General features: G+C 39.1%; 1 protein-coding gene across 17 annotated transcripts in view; it reads right to left on the bottom strand.

The window, feature by feature from the left end:
* The window catches only part of EPB41L2 (erythrocyte membrane protein band 4.1 like 2), a 210,451-nt gene that overhangs the window by 58,151 nt on the left and 132,732 nt on the right, over positions 1-19,568 (bottom strand). For all 17 annotated transcript variants that reach the window (XR_009702871.1, XM_061207161.1, XM_061207155.1 and 14 more), the window contains exons 5-8: positions 9,715-9,757; positions 5,748-5,823; positions 2,234-2,452; positions 584-671 (exon numbers count right to left, since the gene is read on the bottom strand). Coding sequence is in view for 16 of the 17 variants with exons in the window: in XM_061207161.1 (XP_061063144.1) it covers positions 584-671; positions 2,234-2,452; positions 5,748-5,823; positions 9,715-9,757 (426 nt within the window). In the remaining variant the exon portion in view is untranslated. The remainder of the gene's footprint in view (positions 1-583; positions 672-2,233; positions 2,453-5,747; positions 5,824-9,714; positions 9,758-19,568) is intronic.

The raw sequence follows: 19,568 nt of genomic DNA, 5'->3' as shown, positions 1-19,568 counted from the left end.
CCTATCAGCGACCTCCATGACTCCATTCTTTTCCCACTGCTCACATGGGACAGAAGGTCTAACCGCCTGGAGCCTGGGCCAGCACAGTTTATCTTACAAGAAGTACAACAGACCTGTAGGGAAAAGCCCAACCCTAGGGCTCCTTCACCGGCAGTTTTTCGGAAAGTGGTCATATCCATGCTGCCTTGCCCTTTCATGGTGGCTAAGAGCTGCTCTCCTGTCCCAGGACACAGGTGGGAGACGGGGCTGGGACAGAGGCAGCACTTGCAAGAGCAAAAGCTGGGACAGAATAAAGGTAGGACGAGGGGTAAAGAAGGCTGATAAGGTGAGTCTTCCCAGAAGTATATATGAAAGGGTATCAACTTAAAAGACTGGGAAAAGAAGAAAGAATAAGACGGAGAATCAATGATCCCTCCCCACAAGCATAAACCCCACAATTAGAAACCCCAAAGAAATAGAGTCCCTTGGGTGAGGGTGAGGAGCCTTTTCTGAAAGTGAACTAGGCTAGTCTACAACTGGAGCCCTCTCAAAACTTTAGTCAACAGACCGGAAAGAGGCCACCTCTCCGTTACACTCACAGTACCTTGGCATGATGCAGGTCGACTCCATACATGGAAAGCCTCTTGGCATTTTCTAAGAACTGAGAATCAGCTTGTGCTGGAGATAAACCCCTAAGAATCAAAAGAAACAATATTATCTTACTGGTGGATGCAAAGCAAATGTAACCAAAATAGAGAAAGGGGTGCATGAGCTTGGAGAGTTTGGGGTGGAGGGAGTAGCCCAGCTAAATGTGCAGACAAGGAGGAATCAGGGAAGAAGGCTCAACTCTCAACGTCCAGCATTTTTCTCTTAAGATCCTCCAATATGAACCTACTCATTGCAAGGATGTGTCCCTCCACCCTTACTTACCCTTTTTATCTTAGAAAGTTGCTTTCATTTTTTTCCACTAGGGAAAAAGCCCCAGCAATAGTGGGTACAACATAAATTAACTTTAAAAATAAAAGAATAAAAAAATAGAAAGTCATTTCATCTTTCTGAAATAGACAAATTCTCTCCTTAATTTTATTTCACTACGACTGACGATACTAAAGATCAGAAGTACTTGTGCTTGATTTTACACCTGACATGTCCCAACTAAACAAATCTTAAGCTCCTAGAAAGCAGGGTCCCGTTAATTTTCATATTCCCCATGGCATTTCAGCACCTGATATTTCAATTTCAAATTATATAATACATGTCTACTGAACAGACTTGGAATGAAGTTAATAAGAAAATATTTAAAGTCAAATACTGCATTTTTTTTTTAAAGAAAAGTCAGTGAAGGTAGTCTGTTTAAAACCCTCTAATCTCTGAAAGTTCCTTTCGAATCATTTCAGTCAAAACTTTTGAAAACTTCAATTTTGCCATATGGGACAAGTTAGAATTTCGTAGCTGGGAGTTTTAAAAACTCATGCTTAAGAGAACCATTTGTTTTCACAGATATAAAAGTTCTCAAAGTGTAACATGCTATTTAAGTAATTAATAACCCTCAGCTAAACCAAAAGTCATCTTCTGTGGATAGAGAAACCACCTGTAGATTTACTACCCTTACGCCCATTACCACTCACATTTCTGACTCAAATCCTGATGCCTCATTATCTCCCTGGCTTTCTTATCAAATATGGTAATAAAAATAATTAAAAGGCAGAAGAAATGTATAATCAATGCCAAACAAATACGTGGGTATGTTTGTCTCAGATGTGTGTATGTGTATGTGTGTGCACGTGTGTGTATGTGTGTGCACGTGTGTGTATGTGTATGTGTGTGCACGTGTGTGCACTGTGTGTATGTGTATGTGTGTGCACGTGTGTGTGCACGTGTGTGTATGTGTGTGCACGTGTGTGTATGTGTGCCCGTGTATGTGCATGTGTGTGCACGTGTGTGTATGTGTGTGCACGTGCGTGTGTGAAGGGAGAGGACTGGGAGGAGGGCACAGGAGATATCATAGGGAAAAGTAATTTTTTTTTATAAATGAAAACATTTAGTCTCATGAGCACAGCTCCTCATATTACAGGCATAAAGACAATGGAAGGCTGTCTCAATGACTCCAAGTTATCTTGACTAGCACTAGGTGAAGCTCCACAAGGGCAAACTGAATAATCCCATCAACTATGCTCAAATGTCCAGCAAATGCTATAAGGGAAGCCATTTAGACCCACCACGGTCACTCTCTCCAGTAAGCAAGTCTACAGACCTGTGGGTCTTATGCAGCTCTGCCACTTTCTCTTCCAGTTCCTTCGTCTGTGTAGGGGCAAACTGGAAGTCGCTGAGGTCATGACTGCCATGCTCTTCTGGGTCACAGTCCCCAAGTTCAGCCTGCAGAGTGTACGACCCCAGGAGGGCGTGCGTCACAAAAGAGCAGGGCAGGCGGCCTGAGGCAATGTCCTCCCGCAGCTGAAGGCACAAGAAGTATCTGTGAGGAACAGGGGACAAAAGGGTGGGAGAACGGTTAGTTAAGATTGTAGCGCTCATAAATATGATTCTGATATTCCTCTGAAACAAATATATGATATAGGCACTCTTCAAATGCAGAACAAAAAAAGTGTTTTGTAATAAGAAGCCCACCTTCCTCCATGGACTCCTAAACTTGTGACTTATTTATAGAAAATGCATCTAGAGGGCAAAGTAATAGAGTGGAAATTCTGAATTGCTATTCAGGCAACAGTGTATTTTTACTATTACAAAAAAAGAGTTTTTTGACTGCAGGTGAAATTCTAATCACTTAGTCTCCTTGGATTTAAAACTGTAATCAAAATTAGCATGCTCTTCAAAAGTTATAAAGACTAATAAAATTTAAGAAAGAGCTACAGTTCTTCAGGATTTACATGAAAAGCTAAGGTCACCCACCCTTTATCCTCTCTATGCTTTTCATAATAATTTCTTTTCCTGAAACCCTTTAATAACAACCATAAGTCAGTCTCTACTTGGAAGCCCTTACTTGCCCATTTACCCCATCTAAAGAGGCAGCTAATTCAGTTTACAGTAGAAAAATCATGGGCTTCAGAGCCTGGCAGAGCTGACCATGTGACCTTGAGCAAGCTAATTTACTTGCCTAAGTCCCACCTGTAAAATGGGAAGAACTCTATTTCCCTTTAAAGATGAGGATAAAAAATTAGATAATATAAATAAAAGACATTGCATGGTACCTGGCAATCGATAACTAGTAGCCATAATCATAATAATATTATTATTAGTTATAATAACAATCATTCAGTGTTCCAAGTGGATTATTACACAGTTATAAAAGATTCTGGCTTTTACTAAATAACATGCAGAAATGCGTTACTTATATTTTATGAGGGTTTCGGGGGGTCCCCCATCAACTCCTTTTGTTAACATTTGAAAACCTAATTTCTACTCTTGAATTGAACCACTTGCTAAGGTTACCACTGACTCCTCCCAAGAAAATGGCAGCGCCCTCCCTCATTCTTGAAGAGACTGCCATTCCTACTGGCTGGTGGCTTCTTCCTGTGGATGCTTTTGCCTGGCGGGGGTGTCATGGTTCCGCCCTCCTTTTGCCTCTACCCCCCATGTTCAAAGGGGCACACTGCCTGTGGTCCAGGGCTCTTGCTGTTGGGTCAGAGAGCATGTCCCAGAACATGGCATCAGCCATCCCCCAGTGACACCTGTATTACCACCCAAATCTCCTGCCAGGCAGGGCAGGGATTCTGTTTATCATCATCATAAGCCCACAGTTATTAGCAAAGTACTTGCCACATGACAAGTGCTCCATAATTTTCTAAGAATGAAACTCATCTCACTATCACTACAGTCTGAGTATTTTTAAGCACTGCAGTAGCTCCCTTTCCGAGGAGAATTATGTGTTTCCTTGACCCCTAGAACAACATGAGCATCACTGCTTTATTTTAGCAAACTAAATTTTAAACTACGATTCCACGTTATCCTCAAATTCTCTAGGTCTAATCAAGAATATCACCAGTTGTCCACATTTTACAGCACTGTTAAGACCTAAACACAAAGATTCCAGCTATTACTAAAATCTTGTTGCTCCTCCTTATATTAGTATATCTACTTTTCACATTGATCCTTCCTTCTGTTTTTAAAGCCTACGGCTAAGGCCCGAAAACTTCAAACAAAAGCCGCAACGGCCTCCTGAGTTTCCCAAGCCCATCTCCCTCATACGGCAGGACAGATCATTCTTCAGACATCATTCTGAACTGTGTTCTTGCCCTCCGCAAAAGCCTATCCCACCTTCTAGATGTTCACTCAAGTCAGTGAAGATTTCAATCGTAATATTTAGGCTGCAAAGCTACAAGCTGGTCTCAGGCTTTTAGTTAGCTCACCAGACTACTATTTCATTCTTCCCCAAACACGCAGGGAGACTGTTCAAGGTCCCTCTAAAAGGAAAACCAAAGCACTTTACCGATGCTACAAAGTTGCAATCACCAAAGGATTATCATCCCCAAACAAATCACTGCAAGGAGGAATGTATGTACAAAGAGGGCGCTGGGTCACAAAGCCCCAGTTATGTGCACTGTTCAAAGGCCCTCCCGCAGTGAGGCTCTGTATCCTACGCACAGCAACCTGTCAAGTTTCATGCTCTAAGCAGCTCACTGCGTAGTTACAAAAGCTGCTATTTATTATTTACTAGCTGAAGCTAATTCAATCAAAACTTAATTAGTATCAGTAAATCCTTATTCAGCAATAACTAGTAAAGGGGGGGAAAAAAGGCCTGTCATTTATCCAATCTTGGAAAAAAATCTCCATTATTCCTAGTTCACATGGATATCACGCACTTGCTTAAATGTCCACCCAACTTCACATCTGACGACAAAACTGGCCTAGCAGAAAACGTCAAGGACACAGACACCGCCGGAATCAAAAACAGAGTCTTTAGCTAACACCCTCCAATTTTCCAAAAGTATATATACAGAATGCAGTTTTCCTTGGCCAGGTAAATAATCTTTTAAAAATATATACAAATCACTCTACAGACCTACTCTTACCAAAGCTAAGAATTCCAATCGCTGATACCCAGCTTAATAGGGCTAAGATATCAAGGTACTCGTGGACTCTAAATGTTCCTTGTTCCCATTCAAATACTTAGTCACTCTCAAAATCAGTAAATGCTCTCTTGCTCCTAAACTGAAACTTTTATTTGCAATTTAAGCACGTGTCTGTATTGTCCAGATAATCTCAGAGGAGATGGAAATGAAATAGCTACTGACTCTTACATAAGAAAGCCTACCTTATTAGTTTTTTATCCTGGGGAGCAGGTGTATGTGTGTGTGTGTGTGTGTGTGTAAAAATTACAGTTCAAGAGACTTCCAAAAATTAACTTTTAAAAAGTTTTTCATTTTTCTACCTTTATATCACGTTTGTAAGCTGAGATTAGTACACAGGCACACATGGGTTACACAATAAAAACTATCTTAGTATTAAAATCTGAAATATTAAATACCGGTGATTTTTGAAAGTATAACATAGGAAACAAAGTTGCTGCAATTTTTTAAAAATATTCCATTACTCGAATATAAATGGGAAGTTAAAGAAAAGTGAATAAAATTTCTGAAACTAGAAACATTTCGAACTATTTTGGAATATCCACTTCCAAGGAAACTTCTAAAACTCAGCTTAAGAAAAAATGTTTTGGTTTTAATCCTAAAATTACCACCATTCCCCCCCAGGGCACTGAAATAAATGAGAGCTGTAAGTAAAGAATCATTTTTAGTATAAATGTAAAGTACCTGGTGATATCTTCAGTCAACTGAGAAGGATCAGGAGGATAAAACTTCACATTAAAGCTGAACAGCCAAGGAAGATCTGTAATTATTAAAGATCATGATTATTTATGCAACCAACACAATCACCATTTATACTGATAAAACTTAAAGGTCAATGTTCAAATAGTATAGATCAGTCCTGCTATAAATCAATTTAGAGAATTTTTTTTAATTTAAAGAAAATATCATTTACAAAGCAAAAATGAAGTGAAAAATAAAGTAAAAATCAATTCCATAAATAACCCATCATCAAAGAATAATAGGTTCACTTTTTTATAAACATTTACTGGTATGTCAACAAATGTTTTACATGGTGATCTAGTATGCAAAAATTTTAATATAAACTTCATGTAATAGTTCTGAGATAAGATTTGTTTTAACGACAGGATCTCTAGATGCCAAATAGTCTCCACACTTTAAAAAAAAAAAAAAAGAGGGCTTCCCTGGTGGTGCAGTGGTTAAGAATCTGCCTGCCAATGCAGGGGACACGGGTTCGAGCCCTGGTCCCGGAAGATCCCACAAGCCGCGGAGCAACTAAGCCCGTGTGCCACAACTACTGAAGCCCGTGTGCCTAGAGCCCATGCTCTGCAACAAGAGAAGCCACTGCAATGAGAAGCCTGTGCACCGCAACAAGAGTAGCCCCTGCCTGCTGCAACTAGAGAAAAGCCCGCGCTCAGCAACAAAGACCCAACGCAGCCAAAAATAAAATAAATAAAATAAATTTATTAAAAAAAAAGAAATTTAGGATTTCTATATTGTTGGGGGAAGAGGAGCAATGATCAAATGACCACTATAACTATTCAAGAAATGATTAATGGGCTATTGGAAGGGAGAGAGTGATAAAATGTAACAATACTTAAAGACAATAAAAATATTTCCCAGGTTTTATAAATTAGGCTTAAGAATACTCATACAGTGAATACAGTAAACAACCATGTCATAATGACTTAACGAAAGTTAAAACATTGCTATTTATACATTACCATTTAACTTATGTTTGATTTATCATGCTTCAGATGGCTTTAAAAACAAATGAACAACAACAACAAAAAAAAACCCACTCAACTCTGGGGACAGGGCAGGTATTATTTTCATAAAGGGATCAAAATAATTCCAATGGTCTGAATTCAGAGTTATACTCAAAGTTCATGGTATTTCCAAATAAAAACATAAAAAGTGTGTGTGTGTGTGTGTGTGTGTTATTTCATTTCACACATATTTGAAGGGCTCACAGTTGCTTTCATTTAGGGACTTGAAGAAAAATTTCTTGAATCCCATTCTCTTGCTCAATGGGTCATTTTGTTCTTTTCTCACCGTAGACACACTAACTTTTCTCCCACTCAGAAGTCAATGAAGAGTTATTGAATAGCTACTGTGAATACACAGAACTCTTGCTGGATTTTGGCTCAATACATCATTATTCTACTGATAACGCAAACCTGCCAAATTTAGTAAAAAGATTTAAGTTCCCTCTATACATTTAAAACATCATAAAAAAGATATAGAACTTTCTTGAGTATTAAGAGGCATGCCATTTCTTGGCCAGTAGCACCAGGTTGGCTGTGATGCATATGTACTTCTTCAAGGTAATTACTAACGCATAATTAAGCAAAGTCATCACAGGATTATCATATCATGTTTATATACTAATACAGGCAAGCCTAAGATATATTGCCTTATATATCTATATAGTCTTATTTGTGTACATTTGAGAAAATAAAGATTTTTGGACAACTTTTACACAGAAACTGATAGGCTGTCAGTTGTCAAAAGTAACTCAAAAAAGATTAATGTTTACCTCTGTTAACTGAATGACAATAAATCACAGCAGAGGTTGGGCTAAGATAGAACAAACAGTTCTTTCATCCATTTTAACACAAGCAGAAAGAAAGAGGTAAAATGCAACAGCTAAAACTTCATTTCCTCAGCCTACTTTCATGATCAGGACGGTACAGGATTCCACTTAGGGAACTAGCTCCAATAGTTTGAAAATGCCAAATCCTGTGTTACTGTTACTCCTCTTGCCAAACCACAAGGGCAAAAGTCCTGAAATAACTCTAAAAAAAAACTTCACAAATAATCAAAACGTAAGACCGTGATTCATAATCAGCAAGAAAGAGTCTTGCCTTCCAAAAGTTAGGATAGCTCCATGACTCTGAAGTGAGTAGCACACAAACATAATCCAACAAAAGCCAAAGCAAAACTATAGGAAACAAATTCAATGGAACATCAATCATGTTTCAGAGGTTATCCTGTTCCGTCCATGGTTTGGGTCACTTGGCAAGTAGGGTTTCAGAGAAAGTGAAAGAACCAAGCATCCATACCTTTTTGAATTCACGCACTTTGCAGAGTTTTAACAACCGCAGAAGGGACTAGGAAAAGTTCTGATGCTTTCTGGTACAGTTTCTTCCATAATGTAAGCATAATGTATCTCTGTCTAATTACTCCTTTTCTTTACTTTCCCCCTTTTCTATTATGAAGCAAACACGAATGGATGAAACACCAAGATAATAAACGCAGGGCAGAGGGGTGGGAGAGGGAGGGAGGGAAGGATGGAAAGCCAGGGATAATAGTCAAAAGATAGGGTGACCAACCACCCCAGTTAGCACTAAAAGCCCCACATCCTGAGAAACCCCTCAGGCCCTCAGTCCTGGGCAAATCAGGAAGGTCACTCTAATCAAAGATATTAAAAAAATGAAAAGAAAGATGAGTCTACAAGGAGAGGAAATAGGAAAAATAAGGTATACACTCAGTTAAAAAAAAAGGAGAGTAGAGAAGGAAAGAAATGATAGGAAAACTCCCAAAATTATTAATAATTTGAGAGAGAAAGAAAAAGAAATAAAGAAAACAAATGTGGAGAATTGAAAATGAGACGGAAGGTAGACAGAAAGGAACTGAAGGGAAAAGCATAGATGTGTTCCAGTGTTCCGACGTTGGGAATAAATAAGTTGGGAATGATAAATAAGTAGGGAAATGAAACCAACAGTGCAAAGAGCGTCCTGCAGGCCGGCACTCAGGGAAATGGCTTCTCCCTGGACAGCTCTGGGGCCCACCGTCCAAAGGGCTGGTAAGAATTTTGTTCTCTTGTCTAAACGGTCCAGCTGTTTGTGGCTCCCTCCCTTTTCTGCTTAAGTCATTCACAGACCCTGAAGTAAATTCAGTAGCCAGATCCCCTATCAGAGATTGTTCTGAGGTGATAATGATTCGTGACGCAGATATCACAAAACCAGCCACAGGAGGGAACTGAAGCTGGTTAGATAGAGTGGGACACGTAAGTCACTAAGGGAGACGACAGTAAGAACAAAAGGGGAAATGGAAGAAAGGGACAAGCAGAACTAAGAACAAACCCAGACTCAGAGCACAAAACGTGGCCACAGGAGGAGAGAAGGCAAACACCTCAGAGGACGTGAAGGATCATTTTGCATGCCCTTCACTCCTCAAACCCTCACTCCAGGACATCCAGAAACAGTGCATCCATATGCCTCTGGAGCCAGAGGTATGCTTACTAATTAAACTAATTGGACACACAGCCAAAATCAAGTAGACAAGGCAAGAGTAATAGGGCTCTCTTGGGTACATTTCATATAAAAAGGGAAAGTTACAGAAAAGCAGCTTCTCATACTTTTCCCCAGAGATAAAGATCAGGTGTTGCTTCACAGCGGCAGACACTGTGAGGGAATATTTAAGAAGAGGAGTCTATAACCTCTTGACCAGTAGAGGAGTCCCTAAGCCAGGACCAAAATAAACAGTCATGATTCTACAGAAATATTGTTGAGTCTCAACTTCCTACATGATATGAATGCAAAATAGAGCTGATCATTCTATCACTATCTTATTCTAGTTTACATTCCTGTGAATTTTAGTAAAGATAGAAAAACATAGATGTAAAGATTAACTTGATAACTCCAAAGTATGATGATTTAATACTCACTTCGCAGCTGTCTCTTTATTTCTTTTGCGGGATCTAGCCAGTTCTGCAGGGGGAGAAAAAAAAGGTTAATTAACCCATAAGAAATAGTCCAGAGTCCAAAATGGAACAGTTTACAGTTCACGTACTTATTTAAGTGTAAACATTTTAACGAAGTCCTATGCAAACAGCTACTAGCATTCCACTGGGCTCAGTACTGATTTCTTTTTGAATGCGTGTTTGTGTGTGTGTTATAAATAAAATATTAAAACACTTTAAGGGGGGTCTCTTGGGCCTCATTTTCTTGGATGTGAAATCAAACATCTACCCAAATGACGAGACATAATACATCTGCATCTAGTCTTTATTCTATAGTAGTACTGCCAGCAAACAGCCCCTGTGGACACTGAAATGAGAGCTCAGTCAAGGACAATAATTGGCTCTTATTCATGGATAAAATGTGAATTGGAAATTATTGGTTAAAAGTACACATACCCCCATCAAACACAATTATCTCAACTCCTAAAGCCAATTCCTCCTTAAACTTTGTTTCTGCCTGCAACTGTACAACGCCATGGAGAAGTACTGTCAGATTGGAGCCAGTATTTTCCTTCCTGGAAGATTTAAACATCCTTCTAAAACTTCATTCCAAGTTGAAAGTCACAATCATAAGGAACTCCCTTTCACTTTTCCTTTATTTCCACCCTTTGAGAAAGTTAAAAAAGATTCTAGGAAACCACTATAATACCTTAAAGCGAAAAAGACCAAATTTGAACTACTAGGTTCAAACCCTCTGAGGACATTAAATATTTGTTTTTTAAAGCTACAGGCAAAAGATGTATCCAATAAAAAAAAATTTGCATATGTGTGTGTGTTTATGTATATGCTATATATATGTTTTTTTTTATACTTCTCCTACCTTATCCTCAAGTCATTATTAAAGTTCACTTTATCTTCACTAATAGAACAATTACATTTTTGAGATATATTAAACTGACTCAAATAATTGGCTTTAGAATAAATAAGTTTCATTCATTCTAAAAGCATCCCAAATCATGTATTATAACATCTGTGTTTAAACAGAATTTTATTCAGATACATAAAGCAAACAATTAAAATGTTTACTGCTACATAGAAAATTATAACCTACTATCTTAACGATATGTTGAATGGGTACAACGGAACATTAACTTACACACTATTAAGAAGTAGTAACAACAGGATGCTTTGAAAGCAAAGCTGCACAGACCCCCCCCCCCCAACGGGTCTTACTATACCATTCAGGGCTTATACTCAGGGCAGCAAGGATCCAAGGTGTGCATGGCCCTGTTCTAACACTGGCTATATTCAACCCTCTCAACAAAGAGTTACCAGAGCTTGGTCTAAGTTTCATAGCACTGGTGGCCCAGCTGCATGGCCCACTGATGTGAAGGGTACCTCCAGTGCTGCGTCAAGGAGCAGCTCTAATTCTCCTCCGAGAAGAGAGCCTGGCATTCAGCTTCCCGGCCCTGCAGCAGCTGTCCACGCCAACAGCTGGCTCCCAAATGGCGGGCTATCATGAGGCACAAGGATGAGAAAAACACATCATTCAGCCTCTGGCCCAGACAGGGGACTGGCTGGGGGAGAGGGAAGGAGAGTCAAAAGTGTTGTGGTATTTCGTCCAAGGAAGTAACAACCACAGCAAGAAAAACTGAATCAGACACAACTCGTGCCAAACTGAAAAGGAAAAAAATCCCTCAGAACATGAGCACAGAAGAAAGAAGAGAGGGGAGGGGAAACTACTGGTCTTATTAAAGGCCTAGACACACCCTTCCAAATCCCCAGTTTCACTGTGTGACAATTGGTATAGATGTCTCTCACAGAACAGCAAAAAAAAAAAAAAAAAAAAGAAAAGAAAAGACCTCTCTGTTCTCGGAGGAAGAGGGTGGAAGCAGCATCATCTTCTGTAACCCCAAGGAGTAACCCTGTGTCCCAGCCACCGGCACCGTCCATTCTCACATGAAGCACCAAAGCCTCGTACAAGCCACCTGACAGTTTCTGCACAGCATGCAGAGAGTCAATCTGGCTCTGCAGACCCAGGAGTATGAGTAATAAGTTTCTGTGCGCCAGCCAACCACATTCAGACTCGCTGTCATTCTCGGGCCACTTTCCACAACGTTGCCAGGCACAATATTAAGACCAAAGCGGCGTATTCTCTTTATTTCAGAGCCCATCCAAAAACTGAGCGGGCACAGTTTACCTGATGTGATCAAACAGCGGCAGCAGAGAGGACTTGTTGCATCCACCGACCTGGTTTGCCCTTTGGTACCCAGCTGCTAACCACACCCACTTCCACACTGTGAACTCCATTCCCACCCAGGAGTAAGGAGGTCTTTGCAAGGCCAGGATAGACCATTATTCCCTGCATCCTTCACAGGACTTGGCAGTTCTAGGCAACCAGGGTAAGTACTAAATTAATACCTGTTGGCTGGTGGCCCACTGCTTGTCTCCTCCCTTCCCATGCTGTGATCAATTTAAAAGACCACAGGTTATATTATTTGTCTCAGGTTTATTTTTGTTTGAATAATTAGCTCCAATGAGCACTTAGATCATGAGTGGGATATAATTTTATTGCCTAGGCTCATAAATTCATAAGTAAAACAACCAAAAATGCCTTAACATGACTTTTAAAAGAAATACCAGTCTATTATCTGCATTATCAATTGTAAGTAAATAGCAGACATAAAACTTTTTAACAGATAAATAATAAAAATGAATTTCTTGGTTCTGACACTTGAGGAGTGCTGGGTGGCTCAAGAAGCAGATGCAAAAAGATGGAAAAAGCCATCAGAGAATGACGTGAATGCACACACTCACACACACCATGACAGATTATAGGGCACCATTCCCATTTTTTAAAGATTTGGCTGCCACATACATAGACTTTGGAATCAGAACTACACAGAGTCAAATTCTGGCTTTCCACCAACTCTGTGACCCTGGGCTCATTCCTTGTCTTCTTTAAGCCTCGGTTTCCTCAACTTCAAGATGAAGATCATATCATCTACCTCATGGGGTTGTTCTCTTCAAACATTCATTCAAATGCTTCCTGAAGAGTAAGTATACATGCAATGGACTTTATCTAGTGCCTTTAATAGTAGATGTTTTTTGGCAATGATAAAATTAAATTGTTCTATCACCTTTCAGTATATATCCCTTCTTCACATAACTTTTTATTTCCAAAGGAGATATATTACATATATTAAAGAAGTTAATATTTATGTGACTACTTCTACCCACAAAAAGTTAATAAATCAGACTCTGGATTCAAAAACTACACTCACTGTAGTCATGGGCCAGATGAGATTAAAAATCAGACCCCTTCTCCTTAGAGAATCCTATCACAGGCTTCCAACAAAAGTAAGTTAAAATTAAAATGTGGCCCTAGAATGTCAGTGTTATTCAATCACCTTAGAACATGAAATCAAGAGTCTGTGAATCAGTTGGGGGGAAAAAAATGTTACATCTTTATCTTCACTAACCTTTAGCTGAAATTTAGCATTACTATTAATTATGAATGTAGGGGGAAAAACAAAAAAAACCTGGCTAATATCAGCAGTGCCTTTAGCTTTGTCACTCATAGGAATCAAAACTATTTCCACAGCACATTATAGTAGTTACAGATCTCAAAATAGCATTTATGCTAATCAATATTTTGAAATCACAGTAGGGATTAGATATTGATGATGAATTTATCCCAATTTTTTAAATTAATATGTTGAGAATGTTATATATTGGCTTCCTTTATAGGCCTGTTTTGTATAATCATACATTTCAAACACTGTTCTGAGAAGCAGCCCACAGAATTCACCAGACTGTTAAAGGAATCTAGGCACAAAGAAAAAGTTAAAACCAAAAACCTGCCTTGGAAGGTTAGAGAAAAAAATTTTAACTAAGCAGCAAACAGCTATACACATTTTTTTTTTCACACTTAAGTCTTTCTGTCAGTTAATTAGAGAAGCTCCTTAATCCTGCTCTCTTACCCACTGCAAATCTGAGGGCAGAACAGTCTTGGTTAACACCAAGTCTTCTGGTATTTCCCTATAATATTTGACTGGTTCTCAGAAAAAGTGTTAAATAAAGGTGATTCTCAATTATCTTCCAACAACAGAAACATCTAGAAAAATATAAAAGCTTGATTATGAATCACTATATTTATATTCATAGGATGTTGGTGTTAGAAAAAACCTCAGAGACTATATGGTCCAAATGTCCAGGCTGACTGCAAACAGCCTCACTCCCACCTAAGAGGCTATGAGTACCAGAACACTCCTGCCACCCCGAGCCACTTGGGTTATTAGGGCCCCCTACTTTCTTGGCTTTCTTGACATCCCAAACTCCTATAATTCTCTCTGCCACCTCAAAAGAGCATTTATCCCCTCGATCAGTGCTTCTCAAGCCTAAAGGTATATGTGAATTACCTGAAGATCTAGTTAAAATGCAGATTACAAGTCAGTAAGTCCAGGGTGAGGACCTGGAATTCCTCACTGCTAACAAGCTTCTGAGTGGTGACGATGCTGCTGGGCCCTGCACCACCATTTGAGTAGTAGAACCAGAGCTTTCTTTTTGTGTAGAAATTCCTGTCTTTAATGGAAGTCAAATGTAGAGAGACATTTTTCAAGTCCTTTAACTGGCTTGTCAGGAAGACCTCCAGCCTTCACTGGTTAAATATTCTAATTGTTGACGGCCTCCTGCAGAAAGCCCTAGCAGGTGACTGCTTCCTCCCCATCACACTAAACAGCTGTATCAAATAATGTCAAGAGCCACAGTCTTTTTATTCCACAGGAGTGCTAACCACTTTCACCTGGCAAACATGAGCACTCAGGCCCATCAACCGGCAGCATCTCATCAGCAGTCTGAACATGCAGCCAGCTGCCTGTCTTGGGCCACTGGCCACACTAGATTTAGAAAACAGCTCAAGATACAGTCACAAAATCTATCTTCTAATTCCCTCCCTCCCAAAAATATCTATCTCACCTAATTCTCCTTCAGGATAGATGCTAAGACCCCAGAGTTAGAAGTTTTTCAAAATGCCTAGCCAAGCCTTCAAAATTGGTGCTTGTCAATTTTGCCAGGTGAGAGAAATTAAACTTAATCCAACACACACCCTATTACCAAATGTTAAAAGTAAATAATTTTGTCTAAAATCTGCATTTTCCTTTAAGAATTTATAGCACTGAAGCAGATCCCCTTTATTATCCCTCTGTCTAAATTAAGTCTAAGAACACTGCCATAACGTTGGTGTTAGCAGAAACCTTACAGGCCCTCTGATACAGTGAAACATTCACTATGCATCTGGGAGAACATGATTCCAACACCTGTCTGCGGTATTATAAGGTGTAACTGGATTGAATATAGAATTTTATCAAAGAATAGTTTATATGTGACAAACAGTTTAATACGAGAGTTTTTAGTTCTAGTTTCTGGGGGAGGAAATGGTCTGGCCATCAGAGAAATGCGTTAATCAATTTTCATAAAGTTAGCTGTGGATATCAACTACACTTCAAACAAGCTCCCCTTTCAACATGACTTGAAGCAAAATGACATTAAAAACCCTGGGCTACATGTGCCACAACTGCTGAGCCTGTGCTCTACAGCCTTCAAGCCACAACTACTGAAGCCCACGCGCCTAGAGCCAGTGCTCCACAACAAGAGAAGCCACCGCAATGAGAAGCCCGTGCACTGCAATGAAGACCCAACACAGCCAAAAGTAAATAAATAATTAAAAAAAAAAAAAAAAAAACCCTGGGCTAGATGCCAAACTCTGTTAACATCAAAAATTCAAGACAACATTTTCCCTTTAAAGATAGTCCAATATCCTTAATGATGGTTCCATTTAGACATGAATACAAGAACTATATGGACTGGGAATTCTGTGTATAAAAGAATAACAGGTTGCTTGATTTCACATATTTCTAACAAAATTTTCCATAGTAAAGTTTACATGAGTTCTCTACAGACATTAAAAAGTTCTAACACTAATAATGATAGATTTTCATACTCAAGAGTAAAGTGGAAGGCTTCCAACCATGAGAGACACAGCACTACACTAAAATAAGATGAGATATTCCTTTCCATGGAAAATTTTCATACAAATAACCATGGCTTTACATTGTAATATGTTGAAATGATCAGTGACTGAAAACGTCCTTAAATATAGATAATATTCAGCATTTTAAAAAGCAGTTTAAATCCTATTTCCTATAGTATCCTATTGTTGAAATTGCATGAGCTGAGTTGGTGCGATAGTAATAAGTTTCTATGGAAAAAAAAAAAGGACACGATACAAATCTATATTTGAAAAGTAAGAGCTCTTTAGCCCAGACTTCTTGAGGACTGGATTTTGTCTACATAAGCAAGAAGGAATAAAACAAAATATATACAACACAAAAGTTACAAAGGCAAATCAGATTATATATGAATGATTAAATATATTGCCAATCACATGTGAACACTGATTTCCTGAAAAGTGAGTATTTCAGAAAGGACACCCCGCTGTTTATTCTCCCACTGTTCTATAGTTAAAGCCTAGATAACAAAGTGTGCGCCTAATTTTGTGAGCATTTTCATCTCGAATTTTGTAAGAGAAACTACAGAGTAAAATAAGGAATTATGAGTTCCCTGTTTAGTATTACCTTTTTTGTCAATGAGAACCTTATGGAGAACCCCTCCAAACTTAACCTTATCTTAATAGTCTCTGCCCTAATGACCTTAGCCTCTCCTTGACCTCAGCCATCCCTTTTCATAGCTGAACACTCAGTCGTGTCATCACACAGAGTTCTCCACCTCATTAGATGTCATTGTTCCATTCTCAGATGCAATCATTTCCTCTCCTAAGTCTTCTAGCCAGTTATTCTCACTGTACCTGCCTGTCGACTTCTTTGGACTTTCATCCCTTGGTCCCAGCCATTTTCTCCCAGCCTATCAGCCCATTTCAGCTTCAGTTATGTTCCTGTGATCCTATGAATAATCAGCTTGATAACCTGTGCATCAGCATCTCCACTTTTCTCAATCTTTTGCCCTCTTACCATAACTACCGTGAACATAGCCAACTCCCCTTTAATACCCCATTTCTCCACTGTTATACCCAGGGTGCAGAGAGCAATTAGAGAAGCACACACCAATGTATTCTGCTGCCATCACAGTTTTATGATCTCCATTCTCAGCCGGACTGTCAACAGCAATCCACACCTCTCCTAAATCATTGGCTCGTCTACCTTCACTACCACAACCTCAACTGAGGCTACTTTTGTGCTTTGGGTGAGCAGTCCTGCTCGTATTCCCTCTCTCAGACCTTTTTAAAGGCAAGACTGGTTGTCTTACATCACTGTGTCAGCCTATCAATGACTAATCATTTTTCTTAGGATAAAGGAGATCTCCCAAGCCTTGAAATACAGACATATAGCCTAGATAGCCCTGCATAATCTGACCCCTTATCAACACCCAGTCTCCCCCCATTAACCACAACAGATGTCTTTCCATTTAGCAAGCGGACAGCTACTCCTGCCCAGGGCCCTGTATGTGTGCTTCCCATGTCCCTTCGCCCAAAGCCCACTCACACTTCAGATCTCTCCTTAAGCATCATTCTCTCCTAAGAAGTCTTCCCCGTTAATAACCTGAATCTTTCCTGTAGAACAGTAATCAAAATTTAGTAACTGTGTAATTCAGGTTTTTTTACTCTGTCTTCTCAACTAGGACTAAGTGGGGACATCCATGAAGGCAGGGTCTATGTCTTAATTATTTACTGCTAGAGTTGCAGAAGTACACTGGTTTGCACACAGGTAGTATTTTTTTTAATTGTGGTAAAAAACACGTACCATAAAAATTTACCCTCTTAACCAATTGTTAGTGTACAGTTCAGTAGCGCTAACTATATCACATTGTTGTGCAACAGATTCTAGAACTTCTTCATTTTGCAAAACAAACTCTATACCTATTGAACAACAACTTCCCATTTTCTCCTCCCCCCACTCCCAGGCAACCACCATTTTACTTTGTTTCCATGGGTTTGACTAGGGATACCTCATATAAGGGACTCATACAGTACTTGTCTTTTTGTGACTAACTTCACTCAATATAATATCCTCTAGGTTCATCCATGTTATAGGATGAACAAGATTTCCTTCTTTAAGGCTCAATAACATTCCATTCACCACACCTTGTATATGCCCCATTTTGTTTATCCAATTCATCCATCAAGAAACATTTGGGTTGCTTCTATCTCTTGGCTATTGTGAGTAATGCTGCAATGAACACAGGTATGCAAATGTCTCTTCAAGATCCTGCTTTCAATTCTTTTGGATATATACCCAGAAGTAAGATTGCTACATCACTTGGTAATTCTATTTATAATTTTTTGAGTAACCTCTATACTGTTTTCCTAATAGCTTCACCATACTACCTTCCCATCACCAGTGCACAGGGATTCCAATTTTTTCACATCCTCGGCAACATTTGTTATTTTCTGGGTTTTTTGTTTTTTTATAGTGGCCATCTTAATGGGTGTGAGATGGCACACAGGTAGTATTTTTAAAATATTTGACAATGTCTAGATATACAGATGTTACACAGATAAAAGTTAAGGCCTCTACCCTCAAGAAGTTCCTAGAGCAATGGGGAGAAAGACTGATAAACAAATAAGGTTTGTGCTAAATGTCTAGATGACTGAACTGTCAACTCAATCCTTGAGTTGGGGGCAGGAGGGATGGTGGTGGAAAACAGTCAAGGAAAATCTCATAGAGTAGGACACCTAAGTTGGATCTTAAGGAAGAGTAGACATTCAGATACCAAAAAAATGAGAAGGATATTCCAAATGTAAGAGATAGTATGTTCAAGCAGATATAGTATGGACTGGCAAAGCTCCCCTTAGGAGAGAAATTTGGAGTGAGTTCAATATGGACTGCATGTGAGAGGTTACTGAGAAATGAAGGTAAAGAAGTAGACGCAAGTCACATGACCAAGATTGTAATTCACACTGAGAGGGTTAGATTGTATCCATTAAATGGTTTGAAGCCAATGAGTGCCAAGATGGGATATGCCTTCTCGAGAGTTCGATCTAGCAGCAAGGTGAAGAATGATCACAGAGGCCTGAGACTGGACAGTTAGACCAGTTAGGAGGCTAATAAAATAGTCAAAGCAAGAGATGACAGGAGCCTAAACCAAAGCAAGAACTGTGGACAAAGAGAAACAAAAGAGGGATGTTAGCAGGTAGAAAAGACAGAACTTGTTGACTGATAAGCAATGAAAAGAGGTATAAAAAGTAGAAGGAACCTCTCCCCACTCTTCAGGGAACAAATGAAGTTTAAGAGGAAGATGATGCGTTTGCTTTAAGACAACTGAGTGTAGTGTCCAGTAGGCAGTGAAGTATATGAGTCTGAGATTCAGGTGAAAGATATAGATTAGACACGTAAGAGTCAGCAAAATAAAAAATAGTGAATCCTTCTATCTAAACACCACTTTCTCACGCAAATCTACTGTTCCAGAAATACCATATGTCTTAATATAGCATATCCTATTTCTACTAACAGAACATGTTATTCTACATATTCTACAACATATTAGATGGTCTTCCTTTTTTAAAAAGATTAAATGCTCCTGAATGTACCAAAATATAATCTCAGAAAAAGTGGGTAATGACAGCCAAATTTCCATCACTTTCTCTTTTGCAGCTCTGAGGGCCAACAGAAGGGCACATGGTTGGAAACATTATCAAGACTACCTTATAATTTAAAGTCTAAAAAGAGCACCTAGTTTATTTAGTCGAATGTCTAATATGTTATTACTTCTAAGAAAAGTACTCTAAACAGAGTTCTAATGAGAATGCTCACACACTATTCAGC

Source organism: Eubalaena glacialis, chromosome 12 (genome assembly GCF_028564815.1).
Source record: "Eubalaena glacialis isolate mEubGla1 chromosome 12, mEubGla1.1.hap2.+ XY, whole genome shotgun sequence".
NCBI classification, from domain to species: domain Eukaryota; kingdom Metazoa; phylum Chordata; class Mammalia; order Artiodactyla; family Balaenidae; genus Eubalaena; species Eubalaena glacialis.
Note: the sequence above shows the minus strand (reverse complement) of the source record. Positions and strands in the feature narration are given on the sequence as shown.